The 27750-nt window shown below is 33.2% G+C and overlaps 1 protein-coding gene across 8 annotated transcripts in view; it reads right to left on the minus strand.

Annotated features, from left to right (window-relative positions):
* ROBO2 (roundabout guidance receptor 2) overlaps window positions 1-27750 on the minus strand; it is a 572703-nt gene that overhangs the window by 117974 nt on the left and 426979 nt on the right. For all 8 annotated transcript variants that reach the window (XM_059921372.1, XM_059921368.1, XM_059921371.1 and 5 more), the window contains exons 6-7: window positions 9458-9585; window positions 4924-4935 (exon numbers count right to left, since the gene is read on the minus strand). In XM_059921372.1, the coding sequence (XP_059777355.1) occupies window positions 4924-4935; window positions 9458-9585 (140 nt within the window). The remainder of the gene's footprint in view (window positions 1-4923; window positions 4936-9457; window positions 9586-27750) is intronic.

Here is a 27750-nt window from a genome sequence, read left to right on the forward strand (position 1 = left end):
AAAATCTCAAAAAGGGGTAAAGGCATTAAAACACAAGTGAAGAAGAATACTTTGTTCAAGCTTATCAAGGAAGTGAACAAAAAGTTAAAGTAAATTAAAGAAATATATTTTAGAAATAAGAAAAAATGATAACTGCAATTGAAAAAGTTAGGAAGGTGATAAATAGGCATTAAGAAATAATACAATGTGAAAGAATGATGACTTCAAAATTATTATAGAGAAGTTAACAAATATGGAACTGAGACAAAGGAAAGCCAATATAACTGATGTATTTGAGAAAAAGAAGTGAGACAGAAAAAGTATTCAGAGATAAAACAGAAGAAACCATTTTGAAATAGAGTAAATTAAAGGATGAATCTGCAGATTCTAGGGGTTGTGCTGTCCTAGGAACATTAGACACAGGGTGATCAGGCCCAAGGTATAACCCAGCAAAGTTATGGAAGAAGGGAATACATTGGTATTCATATTTGTATTCATAAAATGGTATCCCAGTTGAGGATAAAAATATTCTGTAAGCCTTGTACTTCCCTACAGTACCATTCAATACAAAAACAATAAAACATTTTCACCAAAGTCTGAGAAAAGAAAGTATGACTCAGTAATTTCCTACCTACCCTTCAAATTAGAGGCATTGAACAGACATTGTCAAACACACAAGGTGCTTCCAAAAGAATTAAGTCAGTGACTAAAACCAGCCAAGCATGAGAAGTAACCACTACTGGTTTTTCACTTGAAAAATTAGTATTAGCTAAAGATATTTTAAACGTTTCACATTATGGGAACTCTGTTAGAATATACAAGACAAAATACAATGCATTTTTTAACCTACAATTTAATCAAAACATATGGAGCAATGAAAAATGTGATGCTTAATAAAAATTAAATGGGACACTGCATAAAGTAGCTAATTAGTGCCAGGTGTAGGAAACATCAAGGGCTCCTAGGAGAGAGATGATCACCTCAGGTCATGGGGTAACACCTTGCCCAAACAAGAAAGGTTGAAGAGAATAAAAGTATAGGTTTCCTTCCAAGATACACTCAGGATGCCTTTTGCACAAAAATGGATCTAGACATGAAAGGATTCATATATAATATCCACCTAGTTTCTGATTTTTAAAAAACTGTAATATTTCCAATATTAAGTTGAATTATAATCCAGCACATTAAATTTTCCAAATTTCAAGGTGGGGTGGAGGGTAGGGGTGTTGAAAATACCAGTTGCATTATTTTTAAAGCATTATCTGACTTCTATTTTTTCCTGAATGAATTCTTTCAGTCACTCACTTTTTATTGGATCTTTTGGTGGCCTCAATAAAATGCTTCAGAGCATGTTATAAAAACAACTCCACTTCAACTCAGAAGAGAACTTTCTAAAATGAAGAGATGTTAATTTTTGTGTTTAAACAGTTAAAAGATTGAAAAAATATGTCCCTATAGATTTCTGTTCAGAATAGTGGCTACTTCTTTAAAATAATAATAATAATAAAAGATGGGAATTTTGCCAAAAACGTATATATTTCTCAATACTTATACACTCTTGTGTGGCCAATTATATTCTATAAAAAGAAACATACTTTTGATTTACTAAATTAGGAAATAATTGGAAGTTTCCATAACGTTGTGTATTGTCAATTTGTTTTTGATATTTTAAATGAGTTTCACCTGATATACTCAGTTTTTAGTTTCCATACTGGAGGCAATCACCATCTAGCATATGGTATACATGACACAAAATGGAGCAGGCCTCAGCTTCACAAGCAAGGCAGCTGGTAGATTTGACAGTCCTTTTCCAAATTACTCATTATGTTTTGAGTTGCTGCTAGGAAAAAATGTGTTGCCCATCTCCAAAATAGATGTTCTTTTTTATTTTTAAGCTTGAGAAAGACTTCCAACAGAAAATAAGACAGATGGGTATAGGAAGCAAGATATTTATCTCTATTTAGACCCTTTTCTTCTGTCAGTTCCCTCATCAAAAGAGTCTTCCAAACAAACAAATGAATATTTCAGCATTCAGACTTAACTCTGTCCTAGGATGTACTTTTGCTCTCATATAAAGAATGCCTTTGGAACAGTAAAAAGTCAAAACCACAAGAAGGGATGGTGGATTTTTAATGATCAAAGTGGCATTTGTCTAGATTTTGTGGTAAAGAGCAACTAGGGAAGTTAGATTCCAGGACTCTTTCTGAGGTGTTGATAACATTGCAGATGAGGAAGTGAAATCTGGAGACTACTTTGCTCCATTGGCAAGTATGTGATTGTTTGCTTTCAGTAGGACTTCCCACATTGATGATCCTCAAAATCAAGAGTTTTCTTACACTCTCAAAAGTACAAGCAAGAAGGTGTTTATTCCAACTGTAAATTGCATAGAGTTTCCAATTCTTTGACTCAAATGCAGCTTGTAGGAGTCATCCAGTTTGGTGGTTTAAAATGATTTCTAAATTGGCTTTCCACACAGACAATCAAGTTTCATCTGGTATGTAATGTAGTGATTGGTTTCTGAATCTGTAAGTATTCCAGAATATGCATATATTTCTAATTTTCTTTTAAAAGCTTTAGACAGGAACTACCCCTTGAACTTTCTCTAAATTTTACATAGTTGGTACATAGTTCTTCACATAATTTATACTAGAATCAAAAGATGGATTTTTCTCCCCCTTCGGTGGTTTCTACTTTGTAGAATGCTGATTATGCTATTGCTAAGAGCTTCAAAGTTAAAAAACTTTTAGTCTAGTAACAAATATTAATGTAGTTTTCTATTATTTGAATATTTAATTCATGATTTTACTTAATTTGTAGCTTCTCACCTTACAACAAAAGTTGGCATATCTATACTCCCTGAATTAAAATTGATGTAAAAAGTTGATGCAAAGAAAAAGCAGGCTAATTTCCTCATTATCAGTCTCTTCTTTGGTGATCCAATACGAGCATATCAAACATTCAGTTTCCCAAATTAATAGTAGTTGTCAAGTTTAAAGTATAGTTCTTCATATTTCTGAGCACTGTCATAAGCCATTTAAGAAAGATTTATGAAATGACAGACTTTCCCAGAATAAAGTACAATGTGTCAAGAAGCTATTCTTTAGTTCCAGTCCAATGGGAATTTAAGAAATCATTTCAAAAAAGAATAAAAGACAGAAATAACTTGTGAAATGCCTTGTAGGCGACAAATATATCTCAATACTCTGTGTATATCACATTTTCTAAACAAGGTATATTTTTATTCATGAGTTTTAATATATTGGAAATTATTAACATATTGTCCTATATTCCGGGAGCTTGTGGAATAATACAAATCAAGCGGTCATGGTTTATTGGCATAAGGCCTCTATATATAAAGATCTATAATTTAAATGTGATTTTTCCTGTTAATTTATGAAGTTATTATCTTATTCTTTCCCATTTACTTCTTAATTTTAGATGTCATACCATAGATATGTAAAGTTATTATTAATATGAATTCTTACAAATGCAAAAAAATTAAAAACTATAGTATATTCTTTAATTTTCTAACAGCATCAATTGTAAAAAGCATGATCAATTTAATAATTGTGTTTTAAGAAAAAATGCCTGCAGTTTATGTTCAAATTGATCATAAGCCACAAGTATACTTCAAAAATACTGAAATGTGAAATAATGTATGTCTCAGAAACTAGGAACGTGTTAACAAATGTTGGCATACAAAACTTTTTCACATATATGATCAATTTTGAACTCAGTTCATTCCTATAGCAGTTTTGATACGTCAGGGCTTTTCTCTCCATTTTATAGAGGAAGTGATTGGGGATTAGGGATGTTGAATAACTGACAAAGGAAGTACTGCTCAGAAATGGCAGAGCAGAAATTCCGATTGGGAAGCCAAAGTTCTATTTATTGTATTTGCTATCCATATAAGAGTACATTACATAACAATAATGTTTGTGAATGTTTCAACCAACGGGGGAAAGATGTTATGAGTCTGGATGACTACACATCAAATGTCAACAATGTCAAGCCAGTATAATAAGAAAGCTTTTGAAGTTAGGTGGACCATTTATAAAGCTGTGTCAAATTGAATAACTTATTAAAGTGTCTCTTGGTATATTAAAGAAGCAATGTACTAGATTAATTTATTCATTCACCCACCCATCCATTTATGCATATATCTATTTATTTACTTATAACACAATTACCAAGATTTCTTTTATTCAAACACATTTCTTGGTAGGTTAAGCAAAACTTTAAAAGAGATGCAGAAAGTTTATCAATACATTGGAAAATATTTTATTTTTGTTTACAAATAATTACCACTTAAATTACTGCAAGCGCAAGCTGTTAACTTCAGTTTTGCAAAGCCAAATGAAGAATAAGATATATTCAAACAACTTTTCATGCCAAAGAACACGGCTCACCCTTCCCTTTTCCTCTTAGTGTAAGCATCAACTTACAGTAACTTGAAGCATTCTACTAAATTTTAAGTAGGCATGCAGATAATAAGTATGCAGCAGTAAAAAACACCCTTACAGAGCGGAGACTCTAAGCAGCTTAAAATAAAAGTGCATAAAATAATAGAACTTCTTAATTTAGTTCATAATCTTTTATATTAATGAATATCAAACATAACTAATAATTGAATATTTTATACACACAAGAAAAAGGAAGTATTGTATTTTTCTCAAGAAAAGTTAGAAATTTATAATATTCATCATTCATATATTCTTTTACAAGAATATTGTTACCTATTAATTGCTAAGTAGCAAAAAGCCACTACAACATGGTTTAGTAAAGTGATGAAAAAGTTAGGAGCAACTTTTACAGCAGACAGTCCCTCAAGTAATATTTTAACAGGGGTGAACAAATGTATTTCATTCAGTCATATCCTACTATGCATGAGCTATGAAGCATTGTACAAAGCCATGCGAAATGGATAGAAGGATGGCTACTTACCAACAGGGCGAGCTGTAGACATTACAATGGTGTGGTGAGAACATAAAAAAGAAATTAAAAAAAAGAAAGAAAAGAAAATTATCAGAATGCATGATGTGTAATGTTACATTTAAGTATGGACAGTAGGGTGATTTCTAGTCTCATTATTCAAGTATGAACAGGATGTCCTAGTTTGATAAAAACTGAACGTAATTATAAATAGAACTCTAAGAAAATAATTACTTTGCACACCGAGATTAACTCTAAGCAATTTGAGAGATACTTTACATAAGGTCTTATTGTCATCATCATTTACTCTAGTTATTATTTCAAAGATCTTTTTAGAGTTAAACAGCCTTGTGTTACCCCAAAGTTAAGAACCTGATGAATATAACTATTCAAGTCACAGACTAGCAAATGTCATGTCAATAAAAGAAGGCCTTGCTGTCTGATTTAAATAGCAATTGGATTTTAAGCATGGTTAGTCAGAACCATTACAAGGACTACAGAAAAGCCCCTGATGCTGCGTTTCAGCCAGTAATAAGTTAAGATCACATCACTTTTCATCCGTGGACAGGGTAGATGAAAATATAATAGATAGGTTGGAACATCCTTAGAGATTTCAACTGAGTAGCTCTCTAACTACTGTTAAGCTATTTTCTTTTTTTGGCGGAGGGCAGGAAACAATGACTGACAAATAGATTCTTGTTCATACTGAGAATGGCTTTCAAACTGCTGCTTCAACAAATTATTATTTTTTTTTATTATTCTATAACTTTCAATCACTAAAATCAGTTGTCATAGACTGCCCCCTTTTTTAGTGCACAGAAACTGTAAGAGACACACATGGGCTTAATAATACTTTCTTTAAAAAGAATAATGCCAAATCAATTTAGATAGTAAACCACTTTATATAAAAGCAATGGACAAATATAAAACATATGGTTCCATTTTCAAAGGAAGAAGAAATAGATTTAGTAGCATTTGAACTTTTATTAAATCTTACATTTCAAAATATAAATTTATTCAGGAAAGAAGTGTTTCACCCATACCCCAGTGGGTAAAGCTCCAGTGTGAATACAATGTAACTCTCGAACTTATGAGTAGTTTTGTCTTGATGACTTGTTGGCATGGTGAGATAGATATAGCCATTGAAACCATATTTATAGACCTTCATTCACTCAACAAATACATCATAATTCTAGTTCTGTGCAATCTTTGAAACTATATTGGAGTTTCTTCTCTATGAGATTCATGGTCTTAGAATATTATTCACAATTGAAGGGGGGGTAATACAACTCAAAGAAGACTAAAGCAATTATAGCAGCTGAATGAAAATTCTGGCTTAGTGAAACTCTAGTGTGTCCTACAGTCTATAGTGGGTTTACTATAGCAAGAGGGAGAAAGTAAGTTGAACTATGCACAATAATTTCTTTCTTTTTTTGCGGGGGGGGGGGCACAAAAATAACAACTAAGAACAAAACAGACTAACATAATGAAGTTGTGCCTTATTCTAACTGATGAGATTTCTCTTGATTTTGCCAATGTCTAGTAGTAAAAGTACTTTGTGTTTCACTTTTGAATTTGCATTTTTCAGGTGTCACCTCCAGCTGAATCTGAAACATAATGTTTCCTTTAGAAACAAAAAGGCATTTTGAGTCTATGATTGTAAAGAGAGAAAAGGAAAAAAACATGGTGAGAAATCTTGTTTTAAAGAAATAAAATATATTTCTTAGTCTAGGAAAATTCCAAAAAAATTAAAGCTTTATTGCTCTAGAACCAAGATAGTTTTCCCAATGAAGCCTTGATTTATGCAAAGCCAATTTAAGCAACTGAAAAATGGGAAAAAAATATGTTTACGAATATGCAGTTTGTGTTCACTCATTTTGGAGCCACTTTAAAAAAGTTCTATTAGATCATGAAATATTTGATTAGAATATAAATGCTAGGAGGCTTATTATTGTCTAGCAATATTTCTTTCGAATTTTATGTTTGTCAAGTCAGCAAAGGGAGCTACTTGCTGTTAAGTTTAATTTTATACTCTATTTTCACCATATTTCTGAAGTGGAAAACAATTGAGTAAGTCTGTTTCAGATTGTGATTATAAAACTTCTTCTTCTTTTCCCAAATTGGCTAAAGTGAATATCATGATAAAATTGTAGCAGAAACATCACAATAAAACTTGTCTTTGTAACATAGCAACATTTCATCCTGAAAAAAAAACCCAGCAGGTGGATGTTTTCAAAATCAGCAAATTAAACTAAACTGTGTCCCTGCATTAAATGGATGAAAATGGATGTGGCCTCTTGGGTCAGTTGACCCTGTTCTAATAAAACAATCCAGAGAAGGGCTGAACATTTCATTTATGTGCATAGAAAAACGAGTGTAAAAAAAATAAGCCGTAGATAATATGTTTTTTTTTTTCCGTTAACCTCTTAGTATGAGAAATCCCAACCGCTTTTCCTAATGGTAAAAAGTATTTTTAAACAATTTTTACTCCACATTCTATTATACTATGGAGATTTTCATTCTTTAACCCTGTTTTTGAGGTTTCAGTCTTAGATGAAATGCATACTACACAGATTAAACGCTCTAATCTATTTACAGGACACAGATTAGGGGAGAGACCATTAAGGTTTGCTGATTTAAAAAAAAAAAATCCTATTGAAAACAAACAACTCTTTCTATTAGTTTTGTAAATTAGCTTCAAACATCCATCCAGGAGTAGCATGCTTTGTTAAATGAAATGGTAAACCTGAAACTTTCAACAAATTATGAAAACAATTAGCTGGGAAAGATTTTAAAGCAAACAGACCACTTCAAATCTCATTCATCCAAGCATTCAAGTATAAAAGGAACCCTGCTGCTTCTACAAACAAACAACTCCTGGCATTTTCTCACCATTTGTTTAGTCAGCAAATATTTTTTTGAGGGGAACACTTCTTGGTTAGTTGTTTATTTTCTTTTTCCACTTACTTTAGAAAAAACAAACAAACTTTGGGGGAATTATGGTCAAGTGAATTGCTTTTGCAAAGGACTGACTAGATAAAAGCAAACAAATATACATAAATATATAATCATGTACCAGAAAATGTAGGTTAACTATACTAAAGTGTCTTACAAATCAGATTTTGATCATATATTATCAGTATATATATATTCAATTGGTGTATCATCATAGCTTTTTGTGATCTGTTAACTAATGAGGAATGAAAATCTTTTTAAGCAACTAGCTTGCTAATTTTGTCTAAGTTTATTTTATATCTAAGTCCACACTAGAATATCTGGATGGGGGAAAAATGGATTAAGTGGAATAGTAATGAAGTGATTGAGAAGTCTGGAACTCACCAGTTTTTTTTCTAGGTATCCAGAGTAAATGTCTCCTAATATTTACCTGGAGGAAGGTTTTTTTTTTAAATGATATGATGCCCAAATCATACATCTGGCAAAAATCATTTTTCTTACCAGCTAGAGGACCAGTCTGAGAATCCCTGACACACTTCTTGCCAATCCAAATTCCTCCAAGACTTTCTCCTAATCTTATGAAAACTTCTGCAAGCAAAGCTGCACAAGGCTAAGAGGTCTGACTAAACAGGGTGAGATGCAAGTGAGACATGGATATAAACATGCAGCCAGCTTCCTTATCACGAGGGATGGGAGGAGGAGGCATCAGTTAAGGTACTGGAAGAAAGGCTGAAAGACAGAGCAATGGCTGTACTTGCCTATCTTTGAAGTTCTGTGAGTGTAAACAATGCCATGGGTAATATCTACCTGGCGAGAGTAAGCGTAGCTGTGTACTTGGTACTACTTGGTACCGTGGGCTATATAATTCACTAACGTGGATCAACATGCACCACCAGGAAGATAGTTAATTCATTCTAGTTCACTGCAGGGTTAAGTAATGCTTTCTTTCACTTATAAGCAATTGCAGGGAGTCTATAAACGAACATTATTCCATGACTGAGAAAGTGCATGACACCCAGAAAGTGAAAGTTATTACAGGAGCGGCACTGACTATTTCAATTTTTTAAGGCGAATGAACTTCACAAATCACTCTCTAAATCAGATTTTCTCAACATGGGAGCTCCTTTGTGTCCGTTTTTCACCTTTGGAAGCAGTGTTAGCTTTTTCAGATTGCTTTTTGAATGCTGAAATAAAAAAGAATTTCAAAAAAAGTCTACTAGTATAAAGTGACAATCTAGTAAACAGAAAACCAAGTACCTTTGAAACTAGTGACATTTAAAAGCAGTAAATAGTTCAAAACATTGGAAACATAAAAGATTAGTGCAAATCTTTCCTATTTTTAAGATTTACTTTTAAACTACATTAGTTATTATTTATTAAATAAAAATTAATCACTTCAAATGATCATCCCTTCAAACCCAAATTTGAAAGTAATTTTATTTCAACTAAAAATAGACAGGACACAAAATCTAGGCATTTTAATGTAATAATAAAACAGTGTAAGCTATTATTTTGATTGTGAGTTCACTTACCAATTTAACCAAATATTAGCCTGCTGGTTCAATTGTATTTCACATCTTAAGGCTCTTACCTCGGACTGTGAGGGTAGCAGAAGCTTCCACTTTTCCAACCCGATTCTCAGCAATACACATATATGTGCCTTCATCTGTACTCATGGCCTTTTTAATTCTCAGTGTGTAATCATCTTTGATGTCATACCTGTGTAGAATATGAATTGGTTTTATTAAATAACATTGATTATATTTAGATAACACTAAGTATTCACCATCATTTTTCTCTTTTATACTGTATTTTACCTAAAATAACATACACACACACACACACACACACAACGTTCAGTCATAAAGTGCAATTGCTTAGATTAAAGGTACTGCTAATAAGATCATTAATTTTGTATCTTATCTCTAGCTGCTTGATTATCAATTACCGATAATTTAGATATGTATACAACTCTGGCTGCATCAAAACTATCAAAGGCATTATTAACACTTTGACTTTTTTGGTAGCTCTTAGATAGTAAGAAAACTGTATATTTCAGTTTCTTGGTGAGTTATATTTTGTAAGTTACACTGCATTCAAATATATGATTTATTTTTTAGGCACCTTGACTATAATAGAGCTGAAATATATTAAAGGAGAAAATTCTCTTATTTGTTGGCAAATTGACAAAAGAGACATTGGCTAAAAGAATTAAGAAGGGGTAATCCTTTTTTAAATTAGCAATATTAACTTTTAAAACATCAACATGCCTTGGAGTGATTTCTGGAAATGCACGTCCTCGGCTCTTTCACAAATATTTATCGTCACACTTCTATTTTTTAACAAGTACACTAACATACTAGTTCAGAAAAAAATTCTAAAATTTTAAAATGAATTTTTTAAGAGCTTGCATAAGAATATGCTCTTACTAGATTCTCAGAAATGATACAAATTAATGAAGAAGTTATCTTTACATTCTTTTCATATCTGATTTTTCTTCTTGATTTTCACTGATGGTCTTTGTTATTTCACACACACATTGTTGCAATAGCTTCTGGTTGATCACACTGACTGTCCTCCTCATACATACCACACAGTTAAAGCTATATTTCCAAAATATTACTTTAATTGGTTCTGTCTGCTTACAACTAGCTGTGACTTCCTATTGCTTTCAGGACCAAAAAAAAACTTTTTAGGCTTGCACTGAAGATTATTATAATCAGATTTCTTCTACTTCTAGCTAGTTATAAAAGAATAACACAGCTTAACATTATTACGAGCTGAGACATGGACCTAATAAAAGTTCTGTTTTACAGAACTCTGCAAGACAGAAATCAAGTGTCTATGAACCAAGCACGCCAACTAAACGTAACTATCCTTGCTCCTCCAGCCTCCAGTTATGGTGGTTACTTTTCTGTCCGCATGTTTTGGGTTAAACTTCTGCTGATTTACAATGTCCTAAGTCATGAGGCAAGCCTTATCTTCCACTACTCTTGTTTGAAGCCATCCATTGCCACACTAGAAAATGATGATTCTTCTCTCCTCAGAACAAAACAAAACAAAACAAACAAAAAAACAAAACCAACCCCCCAAAGCAAACAAAAAAACTTATTGCTACACCAATCATTCTGCACTTGCTCACATTTTGATTTGTCTATTTTGATAAAGGCAGAGATCCTGTCTGCTTCACTCACTGCTATATCCAAAACCCCAACACAGAGCTTTTAACATCCAGTAGCATAACCAAGTGGTTAAGAGCACAGACTCTGGTCTTTGAGATTTTTAAATAATCTCTCCAACTTCTTGTTCACTCTCTTCTAACAACATGGCCCTTTTTCCCTTGCTCAACATAACAACCTAATTACCACTGTGTCTTTGTACTTCTCTTGTAACTTCAGGGGATTCCCTTCCCCTACAGTCTTCATTGCTGATCATTCTTGACTTTCAAGATAACCCAAATATTTCCTCAAAGATGTTTTCTTGCCCAAACAATGTAAAGTAGCCCTGTACCCACCAGTTACATTTTAAAATTACTTTTACTTGTTTTTATTCTTTGTTTTCATATTTTTTGTTTGTTTTAGTACTTTTTATCTTCTTCAGAGCACACACCTCTATCAAATTTTGTTTGCTTGTTCATTGTCTTCCTAGTTTCCAAGGGCATTTATGCTCCATGAACAATAATTGATTCTCTCTTGTTCCAAACTATATACTCTGAAGCCTACCAAACAGCACCTGAGATCTTGGATGTGCTCAATGAATGCTTATGGCATTAGTGATGAACCATCCAAGAAATTCTTAAAATTCTTCTATAGTTCTTTCATAGCATGGTTATTAGTAAAACAATTGTATGCAGAACTGAAAGGTAAACTAATATGAAATATGGAACTATACTATAGCAAGAAACAAAGTAGTGTTATTAGCTTTATATATCAGCAGTTAGTTCTGAAATGTAGGTTAAATCAAACAAAATACTGTAAATGTTAAGACTCACAATATTAATACATAAATGCTACTATGGAAATGAGCTAAAATAAAGAAGTTAGCAAATCCTGACTAGTAATCTAGACTTTTGATTTACATATTATCACTGTAAATTTCCCTCTGTAAGTTAGTAACATGAAAAAAACCCTCTCTCTCTACACAAAAATAAATGAAATAATTCTAGAAGAATATCTAAAACAATGTGAAGACTACAGGAGAACAAAGTAAAGCTTCGTGCTTTGTTCAATGCTTTTGAGAATATCAACTCATTATTTTGGCAACTAGGGTTGCTTCTAATCACGTGTTATTAAAATAAAATAATGACAAAAAATGCATTTGCATAGTGTTCTTAAATATACTTTTTAATGTATTCTCATAACAATTCCGGTAGGTAAGGAGTAAAGTTATTATGTCTCCTATTTTAAAAATTAGATATTTTAGGCATATAAACTTCAACCTGAAACTATATAGTTTATTTTTACACTTTTATAAAATACGGCATAGCAGAATATTATGTTCAATTTTACCCCCTATTTATCAAGAAAGGAATTAGAGACATAAAAATTGAAAAGGTGACATACATGAACTTGAACTCTTCGCATGTAAAAACAATAACTTCAAAAAATATAATTTAAGTCTAGAAAACTATGAAGAATATGAATCAGTGAACATGGAAATACTCAAAAAATCCCCAATTATCAATATTAAAGGAGAATACTTGAAGCCTAAATAAAATACCTTTAGGATAAGAGGGGGAAAAAGGCTATTTAATTATGCAATTATAAGAAAATATATGGAAATTGGTTATTCCAGGAAACCAACAGATTATAAATTCTGAGACATAGGGAAAAAATGAAAAAATATTGAGTCTAGTCTAATGTTCTAATTTTAAGATTAGAAAAATAATACTTTGCTATTCAGAGTCTGGGAATTCATTGGTAGCAAAAGTTTAGACCATATTAAAAACTAGATCTCCTGAAACATTCTTCATCAATTATATTACAGAGGTTACAACTTTCTACCAAAAGAAAGCATAAAGTTTCAATTTTTAAAAATCGTGATGTATGAATCTATAAAGGGAAATTAAAGTAAGCAGGGGATATACTACCAAACTGGCAATTACTCCCATGAAGTTTTCCTTAATGGGTTCAATGAATAAATGGTCAACATGCCAATTAAGCTTTTAGTGGCAGAGTTGTTGTTAGAATTCAGGCCTTGTGGTCTGACTACAGAAATTTACACTGGATACTATAAAATCATAATTGCAGTTTGCTCATTTGTGGACTGAAATCTGCATGAGAGCAAGTGGTGTGTGTGTATCCGTGTGTGTGTTTGTGTTTTGGCTTACTAATGTTTTAAAATTATTGGAATAACTGATATTTAAAATTTTGACACTTTCACATAGAAATTTGGGTTTTCAAATCAAGGTCTGCCTTCCTCCGAAGTACACATTTTTTCTCCTTCATCACACTGCCTACATGGGTCTAACAGAACTGTACAACTGGAGACACTGCGGTCCCTTCCAACATGACTGAACCACTGTGCCAGTCTCTAGCCTGAACCCTGACAGTACCCACAACCCAAGAGACTGAAGCATGTCATGGTACCTTTGTCGATTTTCACAATAAGATACAACTCAGATCAGAGAAATGATAAACCTATAATTATGATCAAATTAGCTCTTACCTGCAGAAACTTAAGATATTTGAAGGTTGGTTTTAAAGAAATTTCGTCTAAATGACTTCAAAACCCAGAAAGAAGTAGATATTTGGCTCATTGCTAGTTTCACATTTAGGCAAGCTGAGGCAAAATATGACAAAGTTCCTTTCCCAAGGCCACACACATTGAGACGATTATAGTCAGGAGAAAAATTGTCATGAGTATCTACTACCAGTCTCTGCTTTCTCTACAGGTCATGATGTCTCTGAGACAATAATTTGCTTCCTAAAAGTACATATTTCACAAGAAGTTAGACGTCAAATATTTCCACAGGTCCAATAATTGTGGCCTTATTTCTTGTATTTCTTTCTGGATAAATTCGTACATGCTTAATAGTAATCTCATTGATGCTTTACACTACTAGGTTGGATAATTGGGGAAACATTCATTTTTCCCTAGAAAGCAAATATTGACTGAGTAATATAAATAATTATAAATAATAGTTCCTTATATTTAAAGAGATCTTTACAGTTTATAACTGAGATTCATATAAATTTCACAACAATAAATGACTTAGAGAAAATGCCTATTTCCAAACACCATTTTATAGAAGAAGATTCTGAGATTGCTGTCTCGAGTTATAGAGAGACTGAAATCGATGTCCTGTGTATCAGTGTCCATTTATTTTTCTAACACAGAGCAACACACCTGTTCCATTTGATGTGTGTTTATTGCTCTGTGTGCATGTGCTTTGAGCAGGTGTGTATTTCTGCATCAGACTCTATGTTCAGAGTCTCAAAAACTCCAGAAACTAACTTTTATCAATATTTTTCTCAGTATTACTCTAAAACCAACTGTAATCCTAGGAGGGTCATAAATGCGTTTCCTGATATATATATATATACTTTAAAATTATTGTTTTATTAAACAATCTAATGTACCTAAAATTTTCCCTGATTTGCTCTTAGCGTTCTTTACATAGTGGAGAATAAATTTTTAGTAACTAGAGCACACTTTGGTATAAAACAACTAGTTTTCCAACATGGTATAATATTATATGTGATCAACATGTAGGAGGTATTGTCTGACCTTAATTAAAAATAAGAAAGAAACAGATGAGAAAACATTACTGGTGAGGAAATCTTAACAGAAATTGGGTGATTTTGATTGTGAGATCTGCCAGTCTCAGACTTGTATAAATGCAGTCGTTGTTGCCAGGTTTGATTAATGACAGTTGTACAATCATGTGCTGACAGTCCCCACTATAAAGATACCTTTTTTTTTTTTTTTCTGATATGAAACACTGCTGAAAAATGCAACCCAATCAGATTTGGCCCCCGGACAACATGTGCTATCATCACTGTACCGTGAATTGAGATTGATTGGTAACCAGCTGTGACAAAGTGGGAAAAGAAGCTCTGGTTTTTGTGTTGTTTTTTTCCCAAAGGAAAAAAAAAAAAAGAGAAAAAGGGAACTAAATTGTGTCAAACCATTACCATCTGTTCAGCTAAGTAATAAACAAAACAAAATACATTTCTTTTAATATTTAAAACAACAGTTTGTATGCAAGGTTCTGTTTGTGTGTGACCTTAAATAATCTTAAAAGTGTGTCAAAAGAGAAAATATTACTGATATTTTCAGAAACAGAATACTATATGCTAAAATCACTTCCAAATTTAAATGAGATAATCTATTTTATTTCTTCCTGCTAAAGAAATCTCTCACAGCTAGTGGGAAGAGTTCCTATAAATCTAAATTTACTTTGAAAATACCAAACAAGATTTTTGAAAACTGGCAAAGTTTTATAACATAACCACATTTTATACATATCTCATACTTTGCAATCCCCAATGTACCTTAAGCTTCTAGGGTAGGAACTTCTCATGATTTTCTGGCTTTTATGAATATAACTAAGATAACTTAGGGACCACCCCCTCCAAATCTCCTAAATTATAGAATTTGAGAGGAGAAAAGACAAAAGAAAATACACTACGTTTTCTATTACAAACTGGAATTTTACCATGTTCAGTTTAAGTCCCTGTATCTCATTGCCTTGTTTGACTTGTGTGAGGTCTCTACACTAATAAAACTTCCTGAAAGACCGTTCTCATCTCAAAAGCACCTTTGTTTTTCGTGGAAGGAAATTTATTTTCTCAGCGTTTTTAGTTTTGAAATCACCTACTACTTCTTATTATAGGATGTCTGGCTCCAATTCTAGAATGAGTGTTTTGAATTAGCACTTAAAATTTTATTATGTATCTGCTTTATTAATCATTAAGTTGGCCCATCGTAAAAACTATGAATTGAACCAGGAAATATTTAATATCTACACAAGTAAATGTTTCTTTCCTTTTAGGGAGACTTGAAAAGTTTGTTTTCAGTTTTCAAAATACTTGCACTCCATCAAAATAGCTGAAGATCACCTTACACCTTTTAGATTCTTTCAGAAAATTAAGGAATGTCTGCAAAGATAGGCATTCTGTAGTTCCAAATTCAGTGAAAATTTAACTATGGAGCTTTTACATGAAAATGTTACAAAGTCTATTGCTTTGTTTTCAACAGAAGAATTTTTAAGATTAAAAAAAATCACTTAGTAATCTCATGGAATCATTCACTGATAATTAGAGACACGCCGATCAGCTAAGCAATACCACTATAGGGATTACAATGAACACGGAGACGCAGCCAGTTAGAACTCAGTGATGTTTTTCAGTTGCACAAAAAGAGGGCATTTTCGCAACTCACAACTTCGAATCAAGGCACCCTTCTATAAAACATAAACCTTCTTGGAGAAATTTAAATATTTTGCTTCTTTCACGCTTGGCAGCTGAAAATAGGAAAAGTGGATCAATTTTCCTAAAACGATCTTTCTGCTCACAATTTATCAAACAAAATCCTTCCACAGATAATAGTTGAAACTGTTATTAAAACTAATGTAAGCACTTCTTGGTAGCCTAAATTCCAGGTGATATTTTCTCAATCTATAATATTTAAGGTGTATCCTAAAGTGGAGCTTTTAAATCACAATTGAGAGCTGGGACCCTGAAATGAACACAATAGGCCATTAGTTTGTTGGCAAAGGGATATCAAGTAAAGTTTTCTATACTTTATAGCCTACGTGGGTCACATAGTTCTTTTTATCTACAATTATAACACAGGCTAATGTTTACAGTTTGGATGAAGGAACCTTTATCTATTTTTTCAGGGTTCCGGTCGTAAGCAAGACCAGGCAGGGCACTTAAGAGCAGTATGAAGAACAGATATCATTTAAAAATTAAAATTAGCATAACACTCATTGGGGACAAAAATCTTGGGAGATTAGACTTATAGGGAAATAGTAAGAGAAAAGTGGTCCCCAAAGAGAACTTTCTGTTCTATTCTGGAAGCTTATACGGAAAGCCAAAATGAAACTTGAACTATGATGGCATTCTTGACTCTGTCTTAATTAACCGAACAATATTTTATCCTTTTTTGGCTTTCCATAAATGTTATCCTCGTTATCTTCATGCCAATCACAGGTGGCTCTACCCTTGTAAGCTTGACCCATCAATGGAAAACCCCTCTTCTAGTCTCTCTTTAGCACAGCTGAGACAGCAAGGAGTTTTCCAATTAAAAAGCTAAGAGAAAACAAGCAAACAAAAAAGATAACTAAAATACCCACAAGAATATAACAATAGTTAACTTAACACAGAGCACATTTCAAATCACAAGATAACTAGGCCCAAAAGACAAGGCCTCAAATGACTGCCAGGGAATCCCAGACATTGACCATCTTGAAAACAGAGTCCCTCTCTGGAGACTGGGCAATTAAACCAAACTACAGCCGGGCCCTTCCAGAAAGGCCAAAGCACCCTGCTCACCCCAACTAAGGCTATGGCTGTCTTTTGAGTACTCCCTGTCTCTCTCATCTTCTACACCTATGACAGACATTGTAGACTCCAAGGATTAACTCCCCTGGCAAATCTGTGGACAACTGTGAAGTTCATAGCCTGGTATCCTTGGTCACCATCCAAGTTTCCATCTTCTCCTGTTATCTTATTGTCTCATTTTCACCTCCTCTGCAGTGAGTTTTATCTCCTCTGATATAACCTCGGACAATTTTTTTTTTGATCCTCTTCACAAAAATTTTCACTGTGCCTTCTGAACTACCTGTTCGCTGATTTGTAAAACTTCTTGATCCTCTATCTTTCTCAGATTTTCACCTTCACCTCCATGCATTAATGGAAATCTGGCTCCTCCCTGTGGGTTTGTGTAACGGTGGAGAAAGAGTGAAAGTGAGAACATCTTCCCAGATATTCCAAATAATACCCAGAGCCTGACATGGAGCAGTTACTCAATAAATATTTTTGGAAAGAATTACATAGCCTCAAAACAAACAAAGCAAAATTTTAAAAGCAAAACCAAAAAGTCCTATCCCATTGAATAGTAATTATGTTATCCAGTTTTCAAATGGAAACTTTACAATTTCTTTCCATTTGACAAAGATGGCATTTAATAAAGACCTACTTCACAGGGATGCTGTAAGGATTAAATGAGTTAATACATTTAGAGTGTTGAGACCTGAACCTAGCATATGGTAAATGCCCAGTAGATGTCATGTGAGATTTTCCATAGCTGCCTCTCACTTCTCTAACATCTCCTCCTTCAGAGATATTGTCTCCATCTCCCTTTGCCATTGTCTCATAGCAAGATCCTGGAACTTTTCTTCAATTGGAATGGCTCCATCTTTGAAATCTGAAGTTCAAATATCTGATCCTGCCATAACCTTGGATGGTTCCTACTCTCTTAATCAGTTTACAAACTGAACCTCTTCATCTTTGAAATCTGAAGTTCAAATATCTTTGAAATCTGAAGTTCAAATATCTGATCCTGCCATAACCTTGGATGGTTCCTACTCTTTTAATCAGTTTACAAACTGAACCTCTTCCTCAATTTCTATCACTCCTTTGCATCAACACTTGTTTGTCTACCCTGCTTAGATTCCATGGCCCATAAGATGCTTGCCAGTATCCTCACTTTTCTTGTCCCACTGCCTTTCTGTTGCATTTGCCTAGGAAAACCTCAATTATGTATTGACATAATTGTGTGTGTGTGTATATATATATATATATATATATATATCTCTTATAAAATCATGTACTCTTCCTTCCACACTCATATGAAATCAAGTTCAAACCATTCTAGAGATATTGGGATTTTCCTTTGGCTCATAATAACAGAAAGGAATGTTTAATTATTTTCACGATTGTCCTTAATATGCAAACATTTTGTGATAATTTTTTCACTAACCTTTAGCAGATTATTCAAATAATATCTGCAACTCCTTAAATGTATTACTTTTAAATACTTTTTTAAATATTGCAGTTATTATTTTAACTAATTAGAATAGAAAAATTTAGGGTAAAAAGTGCAAATATATCACAATTAAGGAGATAATGGAACAAATTAAGTGTTGAAGCAGGTTAAATTATCCTCCAATTTAGAAATAATTATTTTATTGGCATAAGTGCATTTAAGACAATTTGGTTTTACAATAGGACTAGAAATTGCAATATCAGATTTGGAAAAGTGGATGTATCTCACAGTTTTGTGTTTGGTGAGAAATTAATCTTAACTTTAAGTTCTTTTAGAAAAGGACTTTAGAGATTAAGTTCACAAGAGTCCACAGAACTCACAGCTCAGACCAGACTTTTTGATTAGCAGCTCCCATTCTTCTTGCACTCTTCTGAGTTGGGAATGAACTCTGTGCAATAAGGGACTGCAAGTTTGGGATAAAATGGATTTTTAACTTTGCCACATACTTAGTGGCTTTGCAGTATTTGATGGACAAACTCCAGGAATTCTCCTTCATAGGTGTTCAAAGTGAGCACTAGGGGCAGGGGAGGCTTCTGTGTCCTCAGAGAGATGTTCATTCTAGGCGGTGCTATGGAAGGTTCAGAAGGCTTTCTTTTCTTGCCTTCTGCCCATAGAAACTTCCTTGTGAAATGTGCTTATGGAGTAATTTAGAAATTCAACATGACATAGGAGCACTTATCATTAAATGTGTCACAGAACTTGTGGGTTGGTAGGTCTACTTGAAAATGAAGGCTCAGACACTTCTCTAATTAAGCTACTCAACTAGTTTGATCAATTCAGCAACAATTTCATGAACAAGAAATGAAAAGAAAAATTCCCTGCCTCATATGTTCTAGAAAATATGCAAAAATATACATTCACTTCAAGTCATTAGTGAACCAAAGGGTCTTCTTCTTGTGTTAAATGATGACATGTTTATGTCAAGTCCATTCATGGTATTATTTGTCCATCTCACTGGTATAACCTTCATAGTTAAGGCAATAAGAAAAGACTATTATCTTTGAAATCTATTTCTTTGAACTATATTCTATTATTTTTGCCCTAACATTAAAAACAAAAATAAAAGTCAAATAAAACAGCATTCAGGTGAGCAAGGCCCAGATTCATCGTTTCCTCTAAATCGGGTTTCTCAACCTCAGCACTATTGACATTTTGGGCAGATTATTCTTTGCCGTGGGAGTTGTCCTGTGCATAGTAACAGGATGTTTAGTGGCACTCTTAGCCTCTCCATACTAGATGACAGTAGCACCTAATCCCCCAAATGTAGCAATCAAAAATGCCTTCAGACATTGCCAAATGTCCCTCTAGGAAAGGGAGAAGCATAATTGGTCCCAATTGAGAGCTACTATATGGTACTGAATGTGTATTTGGTGAGCCCCACATGTTAGACGCAGGACTGGATATTTGAGATCAAGACAAATATGGCAAAGGGAGTTGGGGAGTCTGGGAGAAAAAGAAACAATTACAATAATGATGTCAGAGAGACCTGGGTGTGGACTCCAGCTCTGCCACCCACAGGTCCTGTGATCTTGAGCGCGGAGTTCATTTGCTCTAAGCCTCAGTTTCCTCCTTTGTTAAAAGAGGGGATTCATACTTCAAGGCTGTTGGAAAGATTAATTATAAAATGTGAAACAGCCTAACATGAAGCCAGTGGGCCCTCAAAAAATTATAGTTTTTGTTATTATCTTAATATAATTTTCTTTAAAACAAATTATTTTAGTGTAGTAGTTAAGAGAGTATACTTTAGCGTTAAAGTGCTTCAATCTAAATCTCTGTCTGCCAGTGAAATTTGCTCCTCAGATCCTTCAACTGTAAAATAAAGATAGTATAAAAATACTTACGTCATGAGGCAATTGTGACGATTGATTAAATGAGTTACTTGCATGTAAAACATCTGTAAACATTAGCTTTTACTCCCATAGTTAATCAATTTTAAGATACACATTTTTCATATTTTAAATCTCTGAAATTAGAAATCATCTATCAGAGATGGCATATCATAGTTGATTTGGCAATCTTTTTTCCACTTAACTCAGAGAAAAAATACTCTTTTATCTCACAAATAATTCTAACTTGAATTCAGTTACATATGGTATTATTATATGATTAAAAATGATTTAGGTTAAACAAATCGTTTGACTTCTCTATTTATTAAGGACAACATCATTCATCCAGGCACCCAACCTCAGAATAAACTTCAGTATTACTTTTAATCCCTCTTTTCCCATGAACCCTGACATAGAATCAATTTCTAATTAAAAAAAAAAACGACATTTTTCTTTGTATTGCCACTTGCATTAATATCTGTGTTGGTGTATTCACAGGAAATACTCCAATGTAATCCACTAACTAGTTTTTAAACAACTTCCTACCAGGTATGCCTACCTCCAAACTTTCTCTGCTCCAAGCTACACTGCATATAAATGTAAGAATCAATTTTCTAAATATAGAAACAAGAATATATTTCTATTCAATGTGTTTAGTGAATCCCCATTTCACAGTGTGTTCAGTATAAACACTTCACTTGGGATTAGAGGCTTTCATAATAAAGCCTCAACTAACCTTGCTGGCCTTAAGTGCCACTCCACTACGCTCCAGGGAAACTGAACCACAAATTGTTGGCCTACACTTTCCACCACCAGGGCTTTTTCATCCTGCTTCCATCTCTTGGAATAGTCTTCTTTCCACTTACAGAAATTCTATTCTTCCTTTCAGACCCGTTTCTAGTGTCATATGGGAATAGAGAAGCTTTTATTTTCTGAAACCCTAAAGAGTCTTGTACATCACAGTCTGTATATAATTTTCCTTATTTAATAATTAATGTTTTTATATCTCATACTTTCCTCTAAAAGTCTTACCTTCCTTCTCAAATTCTTGAGAACAAACTCATTTTTTTTTAATATGCTGGGATATCAACACATAGAAATGTTTGACTGATGTCTGTGGTTACTTCTGAAATAATTCATGAAATATAAATAATATTTTGTCAGTCTACATTGAAGATTTTCATTATTCCTTGAGATAATTGATATCTTACTATAAATTATGTTCAAAATATTTTCTTTCAGTCTCTTTTTGAAATCTCAAATAAAGGTAAAAGTCTTGATTGACTTTTTTGTTTCTGCTCTATGTGCTGTAAATATTTGGACAAAACTATTAGAAAATGTGAGTTAATGAATAGAATATTTATAGTTTTCATTGAACATTTTTTATAACAAGTGCCATATGTTGTATGAATTGCAATGACACAGAATACTCAACCAGATATTCTTTATAAAAGTGCCAAACGCCTATATAGTTGATGAAATGAGTTGAAAGATATTATAATAACCTTTGCAATTGTGACAGTTATGCTCATAAGAATATCTAGCAAAATTTCTTCACTGAGATTTTGTCACAAGGCTATTACATAGATCTTTTTTTTTAAATTTTTATAAAATTTTATATTTTGGCCACACTGCGCGGCTTACAGGATCTCAGTTCCCGACCAGGGATTGAACTTGGGTTACGGCATTGACAGAGCTGAACCCTAACCACTAGGGAACCAGGGAACTCCTTAAGGCTATTCCACGGATCTATATGATTGATCAATCACCTTCTCAGAAGAAACTTCTAGTACTTGAATTTATTGGCAAAGGTTCACTGTGCCCCAATCACAACTCTCCCTGTCTAAATATGGTCTTTTTAGAATGAAGCTCCAATGAGTTAATACTGTGTACCAACTAAAATAGATTTCACTAAGAATTGTTTCTATTGTGTTGGAGTATATTCTTAGTGTGCTTTGGAAGCATTCTCTTATCTTTTATCTCTGGCAATTGTATCTTTTTCACACACTAACAAAGATATAATCCTCATTCACATTGTCATTGTAATACTGGGTCTCAAGTTATTATTTGTTTTTTTTCCCTTTGTCTTTCAATTCATACCAGTTGACGTGAATATGTGGGTCAAGCAGCAACTTTCCCAAAGGGACTATTATAAGAAATAAAATATATATATATGTTTGTAGAAAATATAAAGTCTGGAACACAGTCCTGCCTTCCAGTTTATAACTGTCCATGGAACTGTTGATAATCAAATATTATCACGAAAATATTAAAAAATACTCTTTTAGTAAATTCAAAAGTGCCCTGAGAATGAAAAGATGAGTTAAAGTATCATGCCCCGGAAGAGTTCATAGTTCTAGTATTTATCCTTTACTCATGCTATTTAATTCACTTGGCAAGCATTTCTTTAGCTTCTAATGTGTTTCTCGTGACTTTATATTTTTTCCAGATACACTGTTGTGAAGAACACAGATATATTAAGTTAAAATGTTCTGTGAGAATAAAGATAGTTATAAATTCTATTTCAATGGGCAGTGTAAAATAATAAATGTTTTAAGATGAAAATTTATTTATTTGATATGATATAAGGGATTTATTTATTGCTTATAAGTACCATTATAATGAAGATTATAAAATCTTTATTATGTACTTTACTACACAGATATATTTTGTGACTTTCTGATGAAAGTGATACTTCTAAATGCTCCAGGCATTTACTAAGCTGTATTTTCCTAATCTTCAATCCCAAATGGAAAATGGAAAAAAGTTGTTCCCATCCAGTACCTCAAAATAGTGGTCAAGAGTGTGGACTTCAGAGCCAGAAATCCTAGACCCCTTACTAAGTGACTTTGTCATACTTAACCTCATTATGCCTCATTTTTCCCATTTGTAATATTGGAATAATAATAGTATTTACATCATGTCCTAAGGATAAGTGTATTAATGTAAAATGCCTAAAGTAGGTCTGATATAGAGTAAGCACTATGTAAATATAATTTATTAATATTATATTTATGGGAAAGGCAAATGCAATGAAAAACAACTCTTTTGATTCAGTACTAGACTTTTTAAATAAAGTCTAATAAACTTTTTAAGTAAAGTTTTTAAATAGACTTTTTAGATAAGCATTCAGGGTCAAAAACAATTTTGAATTAAAGAAAAGCCCATTTACACATAGAAATCTGAGAAGATATATGCAAAACGTAAAAAGTAGATGCCATTGGTAATGGTTATATGAGTAATTTTAATATTCCTTTTTAGGCTCATTCATTTCAAATCTTAGGGATTTTTTCCTCTAAAAATGTATTATACTTTTTAAATCGTTTTGCATTGTTGACATTCATAGATTCATACCATTTTGGAATTTAAAGGTACTGCAGAAACCATCCAAGGCAACTTACATATTTTGAGGATGTGGACTGTGGTACTCAGACATGTAACATAAATTGTTTAAAATAACATGATGCATTATGACAGGGCTGGGATAAGAGTGTTGATCTCCTAAATTCTAGTTAACCTTGCAGCTCCACATTACGATTCAATTTATTAAGAATAACAACAGAAAAAAATAAACAAACAACCAGAACTGTATCTTAATTTGAAAAGCCTGTGGAGTAATGAATTCATCTAAGTGATTCTAACCACAAGTTGTCTTATAAAGGCAAGGATTTGTGTTGATAGAGTCAATTACATAACTCTTCCTTTTATTGAGTTAAGGCAAGAACCCAGGTATGAGAAAGAGCGTCTCTGATGATAAACATCCAGTATATCCACCCTTGGGATACGGTGTGATGTGACAACTATCTCATCTCCTGCTAAGCCTTTGGCCTGTCCTCCTGTTTGGGCTAAGGTAAAATGTTGCCCTGGTCTCGACCTTAGCCTAGCTGAATGCTCTAATATGCCACACTTTGATGGACGAAGCACACCTGCTGTGGCTCCTGGTGGGACGACACTCACATGCCAGTGACAGGTGGCACTCAGGCAGATCCTCTGCTTTGCAAACTGGCACCTGGTCTTGGCTCTGCCCTCACACAACACAAGAGCTGCCAGTTAATGGACAGCAGAGCATCTCTGACTTCAAGGCATTTCTTAGTCCAAGTGGTCCCAGCTTGTTAGTTGACCACTGGCCAGAACCCAAATTGCATGCCAGTTCCTGCATTGTTCCTTAGCAGAGATTCTCAACAGATGGGCCAGTGTGGTCACAGGATGAGGCAACTTGCACTCCCCACCCTAGGTGGCAATTAGTTTCGTGTTAACAGCAACTATTAGCACCTATTTGATGAAAACACAGAAAAAATACCATTTTGGCATCCCTCTGAAAATTGCTAATTAATTCTGTTTATAAACAAAATCTATATTTTCAGCTTCCAAGGAGGGAAGCTTGACCTGGTCCAAGTTTAGATTTTCAAAACACTGGGACATTTTATGTGAGGGTTATGCAATTGGTCTAAAAACTACCCTTAATAGTAATGCTATACAGTATTCCTATAAAGTTACTCATAATATAGTGTTTCTAACCAATTATTTAAAATTTAAAATTATTTAAAATGTAAAATTTGTAAGGGGCTCAATTCCATAAACAATTCGTAATCACATAATTACAGAGCCCATTAGTTTAAAATACAGGTTTCATGTTGGACAGATACTAAGTCAGGTCCTGGCCCTAACACATATTAATGTGTGTCTTTGGAAACAACTTCTTTAAGCTATTTCCACATACCTCAAATGGGAGTAATATTATTCTGGAACACTAAGCTTTAAAATAATGAAATTAATATATGCAAAAATCATTTAGAACAATGCATGGCAAATAGTAAGTCCTCCAATAATACTTGCTTTAATCGTTACATAATCTTCTTACAAAGATTATGAAAGATGGTGGTTTTCTTATTACCAGTGGACAAAGGATACAGGTAATGTGTGAAATTTGAAGTTCCCAACCCAGATAACTGATTGCACTGGGGTTAGAATATAATATCTGGACCATGTTCAATCTCCCAGAGGTAGAGAAGAGGGTGACAACTTTTAGGCTTGGCAAACGGGCTGGAAAAATTTATAAATAAACCTATATGATTTAAAAGAAAAAGTGATATTTCTTAAATCAATAATATTTTATGTGTTTCTTTGGAAATCAATTGGCCAGAGAGAGGAGAATTGTGATTATTTCATGAAAATTATATACTCGGTATTTTTTTAGCATTAACTATGTTTTCTTTGTAGTTACCTACATAACTAATAAATACCACCAATCAGTAGGATTTATAAAACTGAGGCAGCTGTTATGTACACCCACTGTACAGTGTCTACAGTGCTCTGAATAAGTTATATCATCTTAATAACCCTTTGAATTAGAATGGATGGCATAATGATTCACCCTGTACAAATGAGTCAAAGTATAAGTTAATCATTAGTCCCAATGCATTGCTGGTCCATATCTTCAGGATGTAAAACACAAAGAGTTTAAATAGGTTCTTCAAGGTCACACTCCTAGTTAGTGGTAGAGAAATCTGTTGAACATCATTTCCAGAACATGCGCGTATAACTAAAGGGATAAATGATCAAACAGTGTCAGAACAAGGCTAAAATCCAACATCCCTGACAATGACCTAAATATTCTTTGTTATTGGTTGCTCTATTAAAAGATCCCACAACAATGGTCCAGGCAGTTCTAATTATTTTTTCAAGCAGAAATGCCTAAGACATCTGTATAGCTGAAAAATCATAGAATTTTCATTTACACTTTTCCTTATATTTCTAAATCTTAGGGACCAGTCTATTTATTCAAATGCCACATACAATATTTATATACATTGCTTTTCTCCTGCTCTCAGTTTTTTTCCCTTCTTTTTTGAAAACCACTTTAATTGACCAATCTTGACCAGCCAACCTTATCAGCGTGGTTATTTATCATGAGCCCAAATTACCACATGTCCTTGAAACACACTGTATGTGAAGAAGGCTGATCTCCTCAGCAGGGTAGCTTAGCACCTGTTCAGCATCTCTGCATCCCAGAAGCACATGCTCTAAACAATGGAGCTTCCAAACAATTAATATAAGAACATTTTCCAGGGCTAAGCGAAGAGAGCCACTTAGTGTAAAAATGCCACAAAAAGGGGACTTATAAGTGGTCCTATTCATTCCTTTTCTTAAGGAATCATGTATTTATGTGAATCTCACATTTCATGGAACTAAGAACTCTTAAAAAGTCTCTCTTAAAATAGATTTGCACTTTAGAAAAAGGAATTTGTCAGTTGGTGCAGGAAAATTGATAGAATTTTGCACTATATATCTTGAAACGCTTTTTCTCTAGTCCTTTTTCTATTTTTATGAAATATTCATGAATGATATCCACGATGTGAAAGCCATCAACTGCATTTAGAATTCGCAGGCATACATAAGAATGTAAATGGCATATTTTATTTCTTTTTTTCTGCGACAAGCTATTATGAACATTCCTTTCTCTACTCTAGATCTTTATTGAGAAAGTTAGTGTCACTTTAGAGTTAGTTTAGAAAATAAATAAAAATGAAATAAAAAATATCTTGGAACTCACTAATGGTGGTATACTGATATATGATTGATGCAAGATGTTAAATTTCCTGTTTATAGTCCTTTAAAAGATTGCTAATAATTATCTGAAATACAAACTGTACAGACAAACCCAGATAAGAAAACATAGTTGAATTAATCATACTACTTCTTACCCAAATTCTGAGAAGAGGTATTTTTATTCTCCTCACAAATATTAAATTGAACAGAATATTGCAGCGTTGGTAAATTTCAATTTTTTATTGTTATGTCTTTGGTTGTAAATGTATAGTATTCTGTTTCTTTTATATTAGTACATGCTATTTTTCATAAAGCTTCAGCATATATATACTTTTTTCATTACAAAATATACAATATCCCTATGCTATGATGGAACATTGCCTCAGTTATTATAAATACTGGCAATTTCTATCACATGAAACACTTTGTGAAAAGTACTAATTAGCAAAAAGCTCTAGGTTTGCCTGAGGAAAAAAAATGTAGCACCCAAGCAAGACACTAGAATTACTTCAGT

The sequence above is a fragment of the Balaenoptera ricei genome, chromosome 4, assembly GCF_028023285.1.
Source record: "Balaenoptera ricei isolate mBalRic1 chromosome 4, mBalRic1.hap2, whole genome shotgun sequence".
NCBI classification, from domain to species: Eukaryota; Metazoa; Chordata; class Mammalia; order Artiodactyla; family Balaenopteridae; genus Balaenoptera; species Balaenoptera ricei.